Source organism: Pagrus pagrus, assembly GCF_965226575.1.
Source record: "Pagrus pagrus genome assembly, chromosome: 21".
Taxonomy (NCBI): Eukaryota; Metazoa; Chordata; class Actinopteri; order Spariformes; family Sparidae; genus Pagrus; species Pagrus pagrus.
In genome coordinates, this window is record NC_140208.1 from 6,246,642 (window position 1) to 6,266,433 (window position 19,792).

The window sequence follows — 19,792 nt, forward strand, 5'->3', positions numbered from 1 at the left end:
ACTCTGATGTCTGAGCGTTGAGGAGTTTGAGTCGGGAGGTTTTACATTGCTGTTTGTGTACAGATACTCGTCTTCATCCTCCGAATCAAACCCCTCCATCACTGAATCTTCTTCATCACAGCTGTTAAAAATCACTGCGTCAGCTTCTGCTTTAGCAAACGTTCGCCATCGTTCAGCTGCTTCACAGAATGTAAAGAGATGAACGAACCCACCAATTACGCACCATTTAAACCTGATGTCTGCGCTGATTTACTGCCAAAATATAAATAGAAAAAAAAACAACGCAAAAATGTACGACACCAGGGTGAACATGCTAATTTTCGTCCCTTTTCCAGGGTAATTATACGACGTGCGTTGCAGTTCAGGAGATCTGTGGGTTCATAGCTCGATCGTTGTTTGGTTGCTGTTGAGTTGAGACTGAAGTAAAAGACATTAAAAACCTTCCGTGACATCGAACGTGAGATTAAAAAAACAAACTCGTCCACTGGCGAGGAAAGGAGGCCGTCGCCTGTCATATGACCAACATGACCAACACAACCTCCAACACAGCTTCTGTGTCGATAAGACGGATTGGACAGATTGGAAACTGAGATTTTTCTTCGACACAATGATGCAGACACACATGTTTGTCAGCGTTTGTAGCATCACGCAGAAGAGACAAAAACAGCTGCTGACTGCGAGGAGCGGTCACGTATCTCTGCCTCGTTCATAGTGTTTTCTGAAGCTTAGCAACCGACCGGAGTTTACAATCTGCTTCCTGTTTACTACTGCAGGCCCAGTGCACGAGAACGGGCACGAGACATGAGCTGTCAGCTGCGTCGTGTTGGGTGTTATTTCTGAAACGGTGCTGAAACGCTCATCTGGACGGAGATCCTTTCCAAAAATGTGTGGACTAGACCTCATACTCACGCCGTCATAACTGCCAACTAGAGCTCCAAATGTGTATTAATCCACAGCTGAAAATAGTCCCCCAGCAAATGCAATATTTATACTCACTATGTACATCATCAATATTGACTAATGGGCTTTTTAATTACTAATTAAAGGGCTGAGGGCCACGAACAGACTTATCCTTGAAATGCAGCTAAAGTCCCAAGAAACACACAAACAGATCGTCCTCAACCAGCTCAGGACCACAATGTTTGTGGAAACTCGACCGCTCAATATTCAGAGTCAGCAGATGGCCGGGCTCAAAACAAACACGCTGTGTCACCTACTTCCATTATTACATTTTAAATTTCACATACAATACTTCATGTCACAGCCTGATTTAGGTCAGACTGTTCCGGCTGAGTGCTTTTGTCCTATCCTAATTTAAATCAGCGCCCGTCGCCGTCACCATGCAACATCCAGGTGGAGGCTGAGAGCAAAAAAAAAACAACAACAGGGACGGATAAAAATCTGGAGCACAGCAGGACGCTGCTGCTTTAACCAAACCTGACCGACTGGTTTTTTTTCTCCTCCTTCTCTGCTTTCACAGCTCGCTCACACGGCTCGGGGGGCAGTGCTGTTTAGAGAAATCACTGTTACGGTTTCTTTTGAGGAATTTACAAAATGAAAAGAGGGAACCGCTGCAGGTTTGATCTGCAGATTTCAAGCTCCCGCCTCCTTAAAAATAAAAAATGAAAAAAACTCAGCCAAGCCACCAAATCTTTTGGCCGACGCGACATTTAAGCCGCTTTTAATGCGAAAAACATTCATTGTGCTTCTGGAGCGAATTTCCTTTAAGTGACGCTCTCGGGCATTTCACAGCACATTCGGCGTATTTTTAGCATTTGTCTAACTGTAGTGACCCTTCATGGCTGCGGGCTCCAACCAGGCCTCCATCCATATTTACTATAAATAAAGCCCGGAGTCACCTGCTGCGCTCCGCTGCCAACCTCGCCTTTTGTTGTTGGTTTTTTGATTAATGTATGTTTCATACTTAGAGGGCTCTATGTGAAATGCCTCGTTAATCAGGACACGCACACGCGCACACGCACACATACATGAAGGTCTTACCTCCTCGTGCAGTATGGCCTTACACATGGAGTAGTTCCCCTTCAGCGCCCAGGTCCCATTTGCAAGACATTTCCTATAAACATTATCTGAGGAGGGAAAGGACAAGACAGAGGGTTGCTGTTAGACGCCGTTTCTTTTCATTTTTACAGATTTCTTTCTTTTTTTTTTTGCATCTTATTCTTCGGCCTCGTGCCGCTCGATCCGTAGTGGCACCGTGACCTTTTTTTCTTCTTTTGAGACTAATAGGGAGAGATATCATTAGAGGAAGTCTCGCAAGCTGTGATTTTTCACACGTTTTTTTGCTGTCAGGACAGTCTACCACCCCTCTCTGCTTAAGCTTTGTTGTTATTCTTTATATTTCAGACCTGGCAGTTAACATCGAGGCCCGTCCACTCGACCCGCGCTCACTAGAATTGAGTTTCTGGCTTTACTGCGACGCGATTAAAGTGCATATTTGTTTATAACATTTCAATCTCTATTCATTTTCTCCTTCAAGTCAAAAGCAAGACTTCAAGAGAGCGGACCAGCATAAGGTTGTCAGATTTTCTATTAAAAAAACAATATCGTTCCCGCACATTACTGGATCATATCAGACCAGAAAGTGGGGGGTCGGCGTGAAGCCTCTGACAAGTGACGAGCGAAGTGATATTTTTTCCAGTCGGGGCCCGGCTGTATCATCGCACACATTTACTCGCGGCACGACAGACATGAAATAATCTGGAACAAATTTCACATTTGTCATTTCACATTTATTATTTCTCGAGATGAAAGAAACGAAATAGTCAAATAGGACACGGCGGAGTCGAAGTACAGCAAAATGAGGCAATTTGAAGTTGAAAGGAGGGATGTCAGACATTTTTTTTGTAGATGATTTTTATTTATTTTTTTCCACACGAGCGGCTGTCTGCAGGGGAACAGGTGAGGCTGCTGGATCGTGAATAAAATGTCCAAGACTAAAAGCTCAAGGTTCAGTTAATTTAATGAGGAGCGCGGGGGTGAAATTAAGTTACTAGAACTGATGCAACGCGCGACATTCAGGTCAGGTTCGGAGGATTATTTAATCTCCCGGGAAGGTTTTTCTGTCAGTGTGGGAAGATTTTGGTCAATCAGCAGTGAGAGCACGTTCGAGCGTGGCAGCCATTTAATCGCTCGTCCCCGTACGAGAAACATCTTTCACTGAAGTTCAATGGACAGCTCTGACCCCAATCTCCAGGCGGGGTCGACTCGGGTCGTTAAACACCCTTTTCCCGGTCACAGCTGAGCCGTTTTCAGAGCCGGGCGGAGAAAGTGGAGTTCGTCGCTGACACAGTTACAGCTGCGTTGTTTGTTTTGTTTTCTGCTGTCAACATCCAGAAATAATGAAACACAACGTCAGTAACAGGGAGCGCTTGTTTGTTTCAGACAGTTTGTACTCTTGCGCTCAGGTTATGTTGGAAAAACATCAAGTCAAATATTGAATTTCTACACTGCAGGTGTGCTGCTGCCAGACCTCTAAACTGCTGTCCACATCTCTTATATTCTTTGCTGCTCATTAACAGCTGCTTTGTACAGCTGCAGCCACAACAGGACAACAACAATCAACTAGTATATCACAGGTCCGGGAAATATATACAATATTTATCAATTTTGGATATCGTGATGTCATAAGTGTTGTCTTTTCCTGGTTTTAAAGGCTGCAATACAAAAAAGTGATGTCATTTTCTGAACTTACCAGACTTGTTCTACTTGTTCTTAGTCATTATATCCACATTATTGATGATTACTGATAATAAATCTCATCCTGTTCATATTTTGTTAAAGTACCAATAATCATTCCTACAATATTGTTGCAATTTTGATATCGAAGTCTGAAATATTGTGATATTTGATTTTGTCTCCCAGTTTCAAAATATCGAGGTTTATATTGTGTATCACGATACGGCTGAAAGATATTGTGATTTTAAGGTCGTATCGCCCAGACATAGTATCACATTATAATATGTCACTATAACATAAAATGTTTCAGGTTATAACGATATATTATTCATCTTGTTGTAACGTGAAACTTTTAATGTTACAATGTGAAAAATTGTTATGAGATAAAACGCTGTTACAACAAGATAAATAATATATTGCTATGACAAGAAAAGTTTCTTGTTATAATGTGATAAGTTTATATTTTGTAATAACATGAAAATATCTTGTTATAACCCATAAACGGACACGAATCAGACCAGGGAGCACCATTTCATAAGGATTAGGCCCATCTGATAACTTTTTTGCTTTTGCATGTTTCATTACCGAAGCTGTGTGACACCTTACGACCAAAATAGTGAGACATTCTGTCATTTTGTTAAATATTAATGAAATTATAATGAAAATAATTGATTCCCCTTTTTGCTGGGGACCCCCTGAAACCCCCTCTCAGACCCCTGAGGGTGCCACGACCCCACTTTGAGACCCACAGCAGTAAACAATACAATAAAGCACAAGCAGGATTAGTCGTACAGGCGTAAAGACAAATGGAGGGAGGACCACCTCTCCCCCCCCCCGGGAGTCCATTATCATTTAAAACCACCAGTCTGGTCCATAAGTCCATTTTGAATTGTTCTGATTTAGGGCGATTTCAGGCCACGTTGCAGATGAGCTCTGTTTTTGGACGTTAAACCCCAAAATGGAAAACAAAAACACGTATTAACTGAATCCTCATCAGTGTGAACACGACCTGAGATGAGGGCTGATAACCCTAAATGCATGTTTTAATAACGAGAAAAGATTTTTGGGGCGGGTAGGGGATGAAATGGGATTGGGTTGCCTGAGGGCAATAATGTGCAATGAGCTGGGTAAAAATAGCATGTTGACAGTGTAAGGGGACTGTCATCCCCAATCAAGATTACCTAGCTCGTGATATTCCCTTAACCCCCCGACGAAATATCCTAGAGAGCTTTAAAATCCGTCTGCGGAGGATTATGTCAAAGTCAAAAGTTAAGACTAATAAAGTTTTACTACCTGACGTACAAATAATTCATAGTTTTGTCCAAATAAATTAGATTAAATGTTATAATTTGAGTCCTTAGACGACAGTTCACTCTAAATATTTTGTCTTTTTTGGGATTTTAAGCTCAATTTCCTTCAACCAGACTCGTGACAATCTTAATTTCAGTGCACTGGCAATGACTCCTCCACCAAAAGACGCGCACATTATCTCCTCTTTTATTCAAATCAAATCTACACGACGCTGCGTGGTTGGACATCTCCCCTCTGGGCTCACCGTCGCAAAATAATTTGCATGGATTGTAGTCACAACACTGAAGTCACTTTATTTGAGGAAGCATGCATTTTAAAAAAAACAAAGAGCAGTGGACATTTTCTTCAGGTCTACCAGCCAAATGTGTTGAAGCAAAACAAAAACAAGCCCAAACAATGAGACGTCACCGTCGACATGCAGAGCCAAAAGCTTAAAGGTATAAACGGTGGAGCCTTCAAATTAAGCAGCATGACCTTGAGATAAATTCGTTCTGGCACGGGGAACACAGAGTGATTTATGGCCGTTAAAGCTCTCCATAAAAAATAGACAGAATATGTCCTGATGTTTAATAACAAAGAGCGGATGTCTCTGAAGATATTTCTTTACGTAATAAGCAAATTAAGTCGCTTGTAAATAACCCTCTTTGTGTTTTTTAACTGTGAAATTATTATTTGGCGTCGTTTGCAGGCGGAAAAAGGTGAAAGAAGTCTGACAGCTGAGTCAAATTAAGGTGGATTTAATGCCCAGGCACCATTTTACGACCTGTTAGTTACAGTAGCAGTTGTATTTTTGTGAGGATTAGTATTGTTTCCATTTGCTTCTGTGCTCCAGCCTGCAAACCCCGTTTCATTTTGGGATGAAATGTGTGGAAAACGTGGAGAAAAGTTGGAGGAACATTTGCCTGGACTCAAATGTTTGTGTGTCTGTGTGTCGCAGTTAGTTTTCTCTGCATCCACAGTAGTGTGACTAAAAATTACACGTCTGTTTCCGACTCTACGGTAACGTTACCGTACTTCACCCGTCACAGCTAGCTTGTTAGTGCGTAATGTTAACAGTATTTACCGCTCGTTTTTGTAAGCTACGCAGCGTTTTAGCATTTTTTAATCATTTTGATAAGCTGGGGTCAGACAAGCTCAATTCATTAGCTTAGCTTAGCATAAAGACTGGACGCAGGGGGAAACAGCTAGCCAACCATACATGAACAGAAATATAAAATGGTTTTCAACATAGTTTTTGATGAATCAATAAAAGTGGTGACCTTCCTGTAAACCTGTGTGATTGTTACATTATCTGGAGGAGAGCTGTGTTTCTATATTCAGTAACACTGAGGATGTTATCTCTTGTAAAATTATTAAAATCCCATTAAACTTTCAAATGATCATTTTTAGGAAAGAATGAAGAGCGCAGGAGATCGATATCAAAGAGAAATTTGAAAATGTGATATCTGAATGAGGTAAAAAAAAACACTCTCACAGCTCGATGGAGGAGGAAGCTTCTCATCTTACTCTCGGCACAAAGCGAATATGAGGACTTCCTCTAACCAGTGAATGGATGAACAGGTTGAAACACACAATAGTACATTCTTCAGAGACTTGCAATGACCTGCAGCTGTAACACGTCAGGTACAGTCCAAATCGAACAGTATAACAGAATGATGGTGATATATATATACAGAATACTGAAAAAGCATATAAAAATACACAGTATAAACTCTACTGTCTCATGACAAAGAGTAAATGTCACTGGATTTGTCTCCATCTCATGTTTTCTGATTTTGTTTGCTGCCAGAGTACATGAGGGAGTTTTACAGCTGAATTAAATTAGAGTGGATTTAATACCCAGACAACACACTGGCAGTATTACTGTTGTTTGGATTACTAGTTGTTTGCAGCAGTCGCAGGACGCAAAGCCTGTTTCCTGTTGGGCTGAAGTGTATGAGAGGCAAATGTTTGCAGTTGAGGCCGACACTCTCCAACAATACACAATCCAACACCTCTCAAAGGAAGAACAACAACAGTTTGTTACAGTTTAATTATCATTATACAACCGGGACTGTACAAGGAACAGATAGTTTTGCATTATCCTACTTATAAAAGCTCAAATATATAAACGGATGAATTCAGGAGACTTAGTGCCTGAGGGAAGAAGCCGCTTGTAGTCTGGTGCTATTACTATTTTTTGCTTTGAGAGTGCGAGGCTAGCTGTTTCCCCCTGCTTCCAGTCTTTACGCTAAGCTAGGCTAATCATCTCCAGACAGAATCTGTTGTGGCATTTAGCTGCGGGGTTGTGCAGCGTTGTGGTGCAATATGTGAGAATTGGCTGCTACTTGCTGTACCAGCTGTTAGCTAGTTAGCTCAGGTAGCCGTGCAGCTAGTGGTCCAGACTGGGAGCTCGGAAAACAGGAGAGTGTTGGAGTTAACATAACTAGCACAGGAGCTTTTGACCAGGGCTAGCTGGTTAGCATGCTAGCTTCAGTACAAATCTCTGCAACACAATGCATAGACGTGATAAATTAAATTTGTATTCCTACATATTGCCCCTTTAACGTGCAGACATCGATCCTTTCATCTCATTCTGTGAAATAAAGTGAATAACTATCCTAAATGTGAAACTACTCCTTTAATGTGCTGAGAATGAACAGAATACGTCCAGGTCAGCACTGGCGTGGTCACGTTGGGACGGAGGCCAGGCTCCTGAGGTTTTCCTGGAAACATCGGTTTCTCTCTCACTTCATTAATAGTTACTGCACTTCAGACTGTACACCTCCTTTTTTTTCTGTTACTGTACACTTTCCTCACACTGCGGCGGCACTTCTCCTGCAGTGCCGTTAACGTTGCAGCGAATGGGCCGCTGAAAGCGTCGTAAAAACGCCAGTCGAACGCGGGTCACGAGCTCAAGGTCCCTAAAATAACTGCTGATGTCATTTAGGAGCCGCTGCCAAAGTGGTGATTTTCCAGGAGGTCTATTAACGGCAGTCAGGTTCGTCCGCGGAGCATCTGAGACGGCTCGCGGAGGATTTCGCTGTCTGAAAAGGGACGCACGCCACATAGTACATATGAGTTTTAATCTTTGCTCAGTGACCGGCCATTGTTGTTTCTGAATGGGTGTTAAAAACAGCGACTGGGCCGTGCCAGGTGCTTAATCCTCCCCGGTGGAAACAGGAGCTGGAGGTACATGTGGATGGAACACAGGCACCTTTCCAAACCCCCGGAGGCTAAACGATCCTCTTTTCGTTTTTATTTCCAGGCAGAACAAACACACAGCTCGCTAATAAAGATCAGTTTACAGCGTGTCCTCTCCGTGGATTAAAAAAAATGCAGAACAGAGCAGAAATGTTGCTGTTTTTTTTTGTTTTAAGACCCGACACGAGTGAATATGCTGACCCAAATTTAGTCACACTTGCTCAGCACTTCAACACGTCGGATCAATGGCTGCAGCTAAGAAGCATCTTCCTCCTCTGTGCATTCTGAGCAGCTAATTAACACACAGCAGCAGCAGCAGCAGCAGAGGAGAAAATAACATTATCTGCACTAAATTAATTGTTTTTTTAATGCAAGTTCTGCAGAGCAGAGCAGACGGTGAGAATCTGAGCTGTAAGGTGATGCCTGTTTACGCAGCTCAGTCGTTGTTGGTGGAAGCTCAGAGCCTCTAAAAGTTTTCTTTAATTATATTTTTGACTGTTATTTCCTTCATACACATCCTACAGAGCACACTTTATTGCTGCTTTCGATATTTTGCGCTTTATAGTATCAGTGTGCAGGTGTTGCAGGAAGGTATAGACAGAATCTAGACCAACCTTGTGTCCTGCACCTCTTTGACACCGAAATTATCCAGTATATGCAGGTTTTTAAGCAAGAGTGAACCCAGAAGTAATCAGCAATTAACTCCTTTCAGCGGACTAGTTTGCCTTTCTGTTTTTTTCTTCCTTGTGTGTTGCGTTCGTCATCATGAACATGCTGGAAAAACGGGGAAGTAGGACCCAGAAAGCAGCAGATCATATACCTCATTGTTTTTTGTCAGGAAACAAATGTAATAGTCTATTTTGTCAGTGAACGTCTGACTGATGCGTTCAGTGCCACCTTTTTTGCGACTTCCCAGGTATGTTAATTAACATTTTCTTATTATCCTAACAGAAAACATCATTCAGTCGGCATTATGTTTCCCTCAAAACAGATTGGCTGTTGCAAATTGGTTGAATATAAACTGAATTTCGAGGAGACAGAACCGATTTAGTCAGAAGAAGAATAACCAGCAGCAGCAGTAGAGTAAAAGCTGCAACTGTGGTTATATTTGTACTCAACTGGATCATATTTTCTCACTTTTTATAAAACAAAGTTTGTCATTTCTGCCGCCTCAAAACAATGGAAACAAAACAGTGTGATGACGTCGACTAACACCAGGTCATGGTCGTCTTCGCCGTCACAACCACAGCCGCTGATTCAAATCTGTGTGATGTGACACAAGCAGAGACGTTCACAGACGACGTGACGTCTTCGAGTTTTATCCACGTTACGTTTGGTCACGTTCGCCGACCTCATTCCTCACTGTCGGACTCTCTCCCGGGAGTTAAAACCACTAGACAAGAGGGAGATGTTTTCTTTAAAGAAGTTTAGAAGTTGATTTTTATGTTTTGCAAAATAAATATTCTGCACAAAAGCATCAGCAAGGTCGGTCTAGCCTGCAGGGCGGGGTTCAGCCAACTGTTTGGCTATAGCTGGCTCTGTTCTGGCCCAGAACGCATGCTTATGTCATGGGAAACCGTGTCCTGGCTACCAGATCTGGACCACCTGTGGACCATAATTCATTGCAATTGCTGTTTACACCTCAATGGATTATAGCAGACCAGTTTTGCTATGTGGAGCAAAGAAAACACAACATTCCCCCTCTGAAACGCAGCCGAGTGGCAGCACTGAGTCGCAGCGGTGAAAGGAAACTGTCACAGGGGACATTACCTACTTTTCATTGATTATACTCACATTTCACTTGAGCGAAGTGTTTTTACAGTGTAGTGTAAGTACTTTTACTGCAGTAAAGGATCTGAATACTTCCTCCAACACTGTCAAAAGTGGCATTAATCCTTACGTAACTCTCGTCTCCCTCCTTCGCAAACAAAATCTCTTCCCTAACGACTCATAAATCCCAAACTACGACCGTTTCTGAGTTAAACCAGACCGCAGCTGCATCACTGACACTTTCCACTGAATAGTAATCACGAGCATTCAGATGAGCGGCCGTACCTGTGCTCTGAAAACACACGTCCCTGCTGCACATGGAAAAGGTTTGCTGCCAGCTCATTTTCATTAAAAAGAAAAGTCTTGTTAAATTCATCCAACAACTGGAAAATGGAGCGCCTCGCGAGGCATCGTAGGCGTTCTGGGCTGAGGGGAATAGATGCCAGTATTCACGCTGGGTGTGTGTTCTGGCTCGCTTCTGTTCGGTTCTGCAGACACCTCCAGGGTTTGGCTGTTTTGGACGCAGCTCTAAAGACAGGAGAATAATCTACCGACTGTGAGGAGGAAGCACAGGTAGCTACTTCTCACACAATCACTTTCACATCTTTCCCTTTTGTCTTTTCCTGTCTTTGATGTCGGCGCGCGTATTAATATTCAACGGATGCTCCGCCGAGCTCATTCAACAAGCGGATGCGTTGCATTCCCTGTGAGTGAGCAGGAGGGTGAGCCGGGGTGAGTCGGGGTGAGGGGTTTCGCCGACCCGCTGACCGGCAGCACTTCTCTAAATAAAACCACCTCCCCTTCGGCCTCCATCCGCTGTGACTGGCTCAAGACCCGACAACTCACAGCAAGTCAGGCAAATGTGCATCCACATAAACAGAGCGCGTTCACACACGGATGCCCACAAACACACACATGAGAATCCACCGGCCTCCCTCTGGGGACCATTAGGGGAAAGTCAAGCTCGGCATCGAATGGTGAAGGGGTTTCCGGGTGGGGCAAGACGTGCAAAGATAGCCACGCCGGGCTGAGTCACTGGGCCCAGAGGAGGGCGTGCGGCGCCGCGAGCACCTGTCACCAGTCGGCGGCTGAGCGGTCTGGACAACGGCCGCTGGACGTCTGTCATCCCCTCCGTGCATATGCTTGACAACATGCTGTAATCAGCTGGGAGAGCGTCAAACATATCGAGGAGGCTGCGGTGATTAGCACGATTAGCGTGTGGTGAACGCTCCAATTAGGCTTCTTTCTCCGGCTCAGCGCGAAGGTTGACTCAAGTGCGGTTTGGACTGTTTTTGATCTTCAGACCTGAATTTCTTCGACACGTTGGGCTTCATCTAGCTGGTATTTCTTCAAGTTATGATGACAGCTCAGCACAAATGAGATATCATTAAATGTAATGATTGGAAGGTAGTCAGTTTTAACGATATATGAAACCTTGTTACAAGATAAATGTTGACGTCTGGTGATTCTCCAGATCTCTGTTTTGATTTTTGATTGAAACTTTTTTTTTTTTTTTAGCACTGACGGCTTTGCTGTTGTTTCACTATCACATCTGGTTGTGTAAAGACCAGCAGATCACTGGTTTAAGCCCTGACAGCTGTCATTTACCTTTTCAAATTCTTCTTTAAAAACCCGTTGAGCAAAACTGAGCTTTTCATCGTTCGCTTGTGATGTCCAAGTGACGTCCTTACAGGGTTCAAAATCAAAGTTTTTATACGTTTTTATGACGGCCATATTTTACTCCACGCAGCAAACACTGAATGAGTCATGTACTTTACCAGGAGAGCTACTCATCAGCTTTATTTCATACCATGTTTTGGTCACCCAACCTTCACCAAGTAGGTTAATATCCAAAGGTTGGATGACTAAAACATGGTGTGATATAAAGCTGATAGCTCTCCTGGTGAAGTGCATGCAAGTAGGAGAACCACTGATCCTGGTAGAAATCGTGACGCCCTCTTTAAGTTTCTTCAAAGCACCGATAAGTTGAATATGTTTCAATTTAATGTTGTCTTTGCATTATGTTTCTTGTCGTTTCAGGGTTTTTTATAGTTTTTTTTTATTATTGCCCTACTTGTTTCCAATTCTAGCCCATAAGTGTGACCACTCTGTTAATTTAGCCCTGTTTTAAGTCGATTTTCAGGGGATAACCCTGCAGCTCAAGGCGATCCCTGCTCTGGAGAAGGGCCAGTAAGCCTTAAAGGGATTTTCACACTGCATATTCTTAGCCCAGGATCATCCTTAGCCCTACAGGCTAACAGTTAGCCCCTTTTCACACAGAATCATAACCCGGGGTTAACTTCAGCCCAGAGCTTTACTATCTACACTGCACTTCTGCTAGACCCGGGTTAACTGTCTGTTAACACACAGCTAATGTTACTCTCATTTCTTTAGCCCCGTTTCATACTTTTAGCCCCATTTTTAGTTGATTTTCTTGGGCTAACCCCACAAAATTAGCAAGCCTGAGGCTAAAGTCAGGGTTATATTAATAAGATGTATACACTTTGAAATAGCATAATTAAAAAAGACAGTTAAATTGCATGTAAGCAACCATCCAGATTCAGTCTACAGGGTCGGTTACAGAGGACTCTGGACCTCAAGGGTTAACGGAGGCCAGCGATGTATTGATCTTTCCTGATAGGATTAGTTTGATAAACTGACTGGAACCACACTAACACACGTCTACGGGGTTTGTCACGGTCTAATTTTGGGAATCCAGAAGTCCTGATTCACCGAACTGCAGTTTCACAGTACTGCTGCGAACAGCTCAGACATAATGGATTTACTTCTGGTCACTATTTTTAGCTGCAACAGTTTATATATAGAGAAACATGTTGTAACTTAATCGGTCACAAACATTCATGTCTGGAGCTGCAGCGGTGGAATGTAACTAAGTACATTTACTCTACTAATACTCCGCTATTTTTAGGCTGACAGCCTAAATATGATGTTTTGTTCGACAATTAGTCAAAGTTTGAATGTTTGAAGGTGTCTCATTTTTCTTCTGCGAGTACTTTGAGACAAATGCATGATTTTCACTCGTATCTGAGTATTTTTACAGTGTTTTACTGAAGTAAATTATCTAAATATCGCCTCTACTTCTGTGCAGCGTTGACAGATTCCTCCTTCAGTTATGTGTGAATGCTCTGCTGTGAATAAACTTTCATATTCCCGACGCAGGTCAGGACGAGGTCGATACGATTTAATATGTGTGAGTTTTTTTGTCTCCTTCATTTTGCTCTGTAACTGGAGCAGAAACAAGTATTCACATCACTCTTCCTCTTCGCTGCAGCGAGTTTCAGAATCCAATTTAAGATCTTTTTTACTCGTCTGTAAATCTCGTCGTGGATTTGTCTCCTGGCTTCAGAGTCGAGCTGCAGCTGAAATATGCTGCAGATATTTGGCTTCTTTTCCGCGCCAGCGACTCAGACAAACAAGGGACGCTGACTCGTGCACTCGTCGACCTGAACTCTGCAGTAATCTCCCTCTGGATCTGAGACCAGCAGCTACAACCACTCAAGCTTTTAGAGCCACTCACTGCGCTGCCTTCACCTAAAGCCACTTAATATTGTCCTAATACTACTTACACTACTATTACTACTGCTAATACTTCCTCTGGCTTACTGGGCTTTACTGTGTTAAGCACTTTAACTTTGTTTATTTAAGGATATACAGCATGTACAGTTTGCTATCTACTTATTCTAATTATATGTCATCTAAATATTTATATTATTTGAAATAATATATAAAATAATATTCAAGCATTGCTTTACTTTGCTTAATGCATTGAATATGTTCTTATCTTTATTGATATGATTATGTTTTATTATACAAAAAAACATATTTTCACATTTATTTAATGGAAAATGTCTGAAAACTATCAAATCTTTTTCTTCTTCTTCTCATTATTATTATTATTATTATTATGGATGTGGTTATAGTAGTAGTAGTATTAGTAACAGTGCTACCAGAAGTTGTGCTAGTAGTAGTAAAGAAAGTATAAATACTATTTCCTGTGTTTATATATTCATCTATATCATGTAAGAACACAAGATATAAACACTATTAGACATCCATTCAACCTCCTCTGTCAATAATAAGTACAATACTTGATAAATAATATTATATTTTCATCTTTTTCTTCACAAATAAATGATGTCCACTTGGCCTAAATTGCCTTCAGCATCAATAAAGTATCTAGCCATCTTTGATTATGACATCATAATGATCAAATGATAACATGAAACTTTAAAGTTCACATATAATGCTCATTTTTTAGGTGTTTACATGCTTAAATGTTCAAAAAACACATTATTGTTCTCACACTGTCCACGCTGCAGCACCTCTATTCACCCGCTCTGTTTTAGTGCGTGTCTCTTTAAGGCCCCCCCTCCCGGAAAAGCCCGGTCTGCTCTGATTGGTCAGCTATCACAGGCCTGAGCAGGCCCCGCCCACCAATGCATCCACATCATTTCTGTCAGTGTTCCTGCAGACACGACTCTGCTGGCGGTGTGGCCGCATGGTCGTGACATCACAACGTAACAGAGGTGCTGACAGCTCGTTTGAAGGCAGCGTGTGAATAAATGCTTTGTGCGTTTCTCCGTGGATTGAAAATGTTGATGTTTTCACAGTATTTATGGCACCTAAAGCTGCAAATAATCAAAACAGACAGGCCCTTTAATTTATTGTTTGGTCCAAAAATGCAGCAGATAGTGGCAGGAGATATTTCAGCCCTGAGCAGCGACTGCTCGTCCTCCTCTCAGGCTAAAATAAGGGCAACATAGTCCATAAATCACTGCACTACATGTCTTCCCCATCCCCGCTGTAATTCACACCTTTTACTCCAGTGCCAAAAATAACACACTTAAAAATAAAGCGGTGAGTGTTCGTGGACGCTTTTGACTAACGGACACGATTCAGATCTTTTCTGAAAGGGTAAACGAGTCAGAATCAAATGTATTTCATGTTTTACTTTCATCTTTATTACATTTTGCTCTTATCTTTCTGCTGTTTTTCATGCAGTCTAAGTTCAAAATAAGCAACTACTGTCATGATAATTTGGTTTGGTTTCCACAAGCAACTGAGTATTGTTCAAGTATTTTATATATTTTAAAAAATGGTTTATTATTCTCTCTTAAACCACCGTCCTGCGTCTAATTTTGTAATAGAACTTATATCAAGAGAAAATACAGTTTTTATCTGCTGCAGAACACAAATAAATATATTAATCCAGAATCCTACAGGTCTTTTCCCCCCCAGACGTATTATATTTCAAGAAATAAGACTACAAATCATTTGATTCTGAACTATCACAGGTCATTTTCAGCTGACTATACCACCATGGAGGACTGAAACTGCCACGATCAAAAATAAATTAATGGTAAAAAAACAATTAACAATTAAATTCATAAAAACAGAAGCAAATCTAAACAGAAATATCAATTTAAGTCACATATTACTGTTCTCCATTGAATCATTTATTTAATTCATTTTATTTATTTATGTTTATTTGGGCAGCGTTGGTCCTCCATACATCACAGGTTGCAGGAAGATCTTTTTTTTGTATTTGCCTTTATTTAACCAGGTCGGTCCCGTTGAGACACAATGGTCTCTTTTTCAAGGGAAGCCTGGCCAAGACAGCAGCATAGAAAAGTTGCAACAATTACAAGACACACAAAAATCACACAGCAACAGAGATAAAATACATTACAAATAGAAGCAACAGGACTAAAGCTCCAGATTCACATTAAAACAAGAACAAGTGCGGTATGAAGCTGCTCCAATTTCTCTCACACGAGTTTTCAAAGACCCAAGGTTGATGAGCCCCTTTAACTTTAGTGTTCTCTGCAGTGCGTTCCAAGCAGCAGGTGCAGCGTACTTAAAGCAGTGCTTACCAAATTCAGAGTTAACTTTGGGCACATTTAATACATAAAACTCGTTAGAACGCAAGCGGTAATTGCTTTGAGATTTAGAGACATAATTACATAAATATTGGGGGAGAAGACCCAAGATGGCTTTATAAATAAAAATATGCCAATGTATAAGGCGGCGTGCTGCCAGAGATGGCCACTCAACTCGGGCATATAAAGTGCAGTGGTGAGTGAGGGCTTTACATCCAGTGACAAACCTTAAGGCACCATGATACACGGTGTCCAGAGAACGCAGACAATTTGCAGGGGCATACATATATAAGAGGTCGCCATAATCAAGCACAGGGAGGAAAGTGGCAGCAACCAACTTTTTCCTGGTAGAGAAAGAAAAACAAGATCTGTGACGGAAGAAGAATCCCAGTTTCAGTCTTAATTTTTTTACCAGGTTTTCTACATGTGGTTTAAAAGAAAGCCGATCATCGATTAAAATGCCGAGATACTTGTAACAGGACAGAAGTTCAATCTCACACCCTTGTAATGACAAAATGCTGGGAGGAGACACAGGTACTTCCCTGCCATTGGAAAATATCATCAGCTTAGTTTTGGCAGCATTTAAGACGAGTCTTAATTCAATGAGTTGATTTTCCACAAGGTTAAAAGCAGTCTGTAGGTTGCCAAGCAGATATTCCTCCATTTCAGTTATAATTGTGTCGACATGAGACCAAGATATTTTCTCATCAGGGGCAACAGCTACAGTTTTGTTTTTGGATCTTTGTCACTTCATAAAAACTTGCATTAAAAGTGCTTTCAAATAAATAAAGCTAGCGTCTCAGCTCTGTGCAGCGCGTTAGCAAACCATTCACCAGTGATGTGGAGCGGACCCTCGTTCGCTCGGCCCGTCTCTCCACATTCTTTGTGACTATTTTGGTTTGCGAGGCGCGTCAGCTTTTACAATTTAAAGGCATCGCATCTCAACGCCTCAGCAGAACGCCCGGGCTCTAAACTGCAATGAAATCTGGAAAGTGTTTTTCAAACCCAAGTGATAATGTCGAGCATGTGTTTGTGGTTAAAATGAGTCGAACCATTTAGTCGCAGGAATGTTTTGAAATCAACAGAGAGGGAGACATCAGATGATACACTGAACCCACGGGAGACATATGAGAAATAAATAAAGTACTGCTGTGCGAGTGTGTACTACTGCAGTAATCTGAGAGGAGTTTAAACTCTCAAACAGTTTTCATGAGGCTGAAAATGAGTTTTCTTCAACGCTCAGTGACATAAAACCGTCTCTGACACTGTGAGTACTGGAAAGTACTTGAGTAAAGTACATTTACTCGAGTACTATATCATTTATCTACTCAATTTCAGAGGGAAATATTGGAAAGTATTTTTACTCCACTACAGACAGTGCTGGGGAAAGCAGTCAGATTATTTACTTAAATAAAAGTACTCACACCACACTGCAAAAATACTCTGTTACAAGTAAAGGTACTGTATTGAAACTGTTATTTAAGTTAAAGTATGTAAATCAGGGAAATGTACTTGAAGTATTCAAAGTAAATGTACTAAATGCTGTAAAATGGAGTGAGCTACCTGGTAAACTACAGTACTAGCCGTACCTTGTACAATACAAAATGTTGACACAAAAAAATCAGATGCATTTGTTCCCTGCAGAAATCTCCGTCTAATCAAGTCATTTAAGTTTGTAATGAAACATGTCCAAAGATCCAGTCAGAATATTCCCGTCGGTTTTCACTGCAAACCAATTTTGTTTCAAGTGTTTTCTTATGAAATCAGGTTTCATTTTCTCTTAACTCTGGACTCGCAACATGACTCAGTTTTTGGACAGCGTTGTGATTTAGCAGCGTGGACCCGAACGCAGCCTCAGCCTCAGGAGTGAGATGAATTAAGTGGATTTATTAGAAGGGCAGCGGAGAACGGAGGTGAAATGAGTCGGGAGGTAGCTGCTGAGGCCGAGGGGCAAGAGGGCGGTGAGGTATGGCCGGATCGGCCGGAGCCGGGCGGATGAATCAGGGGGGTCGGCGGGGGTGGAGCTGGCTGTTAGTGGGCCGGTGAGGAGGCAGGCAGGTGAGTTACGGTCCCGAGGCACAGAAGAGGAGGATAGTGATTAGTCAGGAACACAAGACAAGGAATAAATTACTAAGAACGGTAAAACACGAGGAGACGGCCAAAGAGTTACGGCCACTGCAGCTGAAACAACTTGTAATGGAGTATTTTTTTAACAATATTATTACTTTTACTCAAGTTGGAGAGTTGTTAATCAGGGGATTTCTGCTTATTTGCATTCAAGATGAGCGTCTAATAGTCCACAAAGGTCGGGGTGCGTTCAAAAACTCAACAAACAAACAAACAAGCGCTGCTGCTCTGAGCTGAAATCTTCAAACTCAAACACAAAAAGCAAACTTCAGACACTAACATGAGGAGGGGGCTGAAGTTTGTTCTTCACGTTTGAAGTCTCTGCTCGTCTCGAGGGAAGAGATGACGCAGCCGAATTTTCATTTTTTGAGAACAGACGAGCGAAGAGCTTGAAGAGTTCACTCCGGTGGCATCGTGAAGATGCAAAAAACCTCGTGACTCCACTGAAATTGGCCAAATTCACAGGAATGTATGAAGTCTGACAGGAACAGTTACAGGCTTTTACAGTTTCTTACAGTTTTTAGTTGAGTTTAAGATACAAATTTGAGGTACTTGTACTTTACAGATCAGGATTTTCTATCAAACATGAAAACTACAGTATGAATATATCAAGTTATTAAAATAAGCTTCACCTTATAATTACAATTATAGATAGTAGATGTGTCCTTTAACTTTAGATATTTTAAGTGTTTAGTCCGTCAGTACTACGGAAGAGGATTAGGGCCGCTGTAAAAAACAATTCAGAGCAAAAAAAGGTTTTTATTTTGTATTTTTTACAATTTTTTGCTACGTTTACCTCAAAAAAGATCTGAGTACCACTTGATATCAATTAATAAATTGACCATTTAAAAAAAAATGCTACTAAAAATGTGTCAATCAGACGCACATTTAAATGGTGGATTATAAACATTTGCGAAATCTTATTAATACAGTTTTTTTATTCTGCAAGTTAGTAAGAATTCACAGAAAACTACGTATTTAGTTGGTCAAAGTGTGTCGTGCTGCCCCCTGAATTAGTGGAGTAGAAGTATAAATCACACTGAAGTACAGCACTTGAGTAGATGTACTTAGTTACTCTCCACCCCTTAATCATTTTGTTTGTTTGAATGTTGACGCTGTTTACTGAATAACTTGTTTGTGAAAGAAAACTCTCGCAGCCTCGAGTTCACATTGAGAGCACTTGACGTAACAGCCTGGTACTTTGAGCTCGACGTGATGAATGTAAAACCTTGAGTAGGAGAACAGACGCCTCCGAAAAGTCTGTGAGGTCACAATGTTTTTCTACCTTTTGAAACAAAACAGCACTTTGTGAAGTAAAAATGAGTTTTCTGAACATTTAGTTCCCGACACGACGGCGGGCGGCTCAGGTTCTTCATTAAACGCTCTTCCGTCGACCTCATCAGTGGAAAAATATCAAATATTTATGTTGTTTAATAATAAATTCACGCTAAAAATACACCTTAAAGTAGTTCTGCTTCATTTGTTATCCACGACTCCCCTCCAGGATTTAATACCGCAGAGGATTTTAACGTTCAGTGGGTCAGATCCCAGGAGAAGTTCTCCTAATGTAAATATGTCATCATCCTGCATCCTGAGCGCTTTGTAACAGTACTGACCTTCGCTGGTAATGTCAGCTGATGGGCAGTCTTTTTTAGGCTTTTAGGCTACGCTTGAATAGAGATTACGTTAATCCTGAAGGTGAAATGAACCTTGCAGTGTCAAATTACTGTTGAGCTGCAGCTGAATTATAGCCCAGCTCACTCTCTCTCTCTCTCTCTCGCCTGTGGGGTCCTGTGGGGGTTTTT

General features: G+C 41.6%; 1 protein-coding gene across 2 annotated transcripts in view; it reads right to left on the bottom strand.

The window, feature by feature from the left end:
* LOC311251020 (corticotropin-releasing factor receptor 1) overlaps nucleotides 1–19,792 on the bottom strand; it is a 67,123-nt gene that overhangs the window by 33,108 nt on the left and 14,223 nt on the right. For both annotated transcript variants that reach the window (XM_084343278.1, XM_084343277.1), the window contains exon 5: nucleotides 2,002–2,087. In XM_084343278.1, the coding sequence (XP_084199404.1) occupies nucleotides 2,002–2,087 (86 nt within the window). The remainder of the gene's footprint in view (nucleotides 1–2,001; nucleotides 2,088–19,792) is intronic.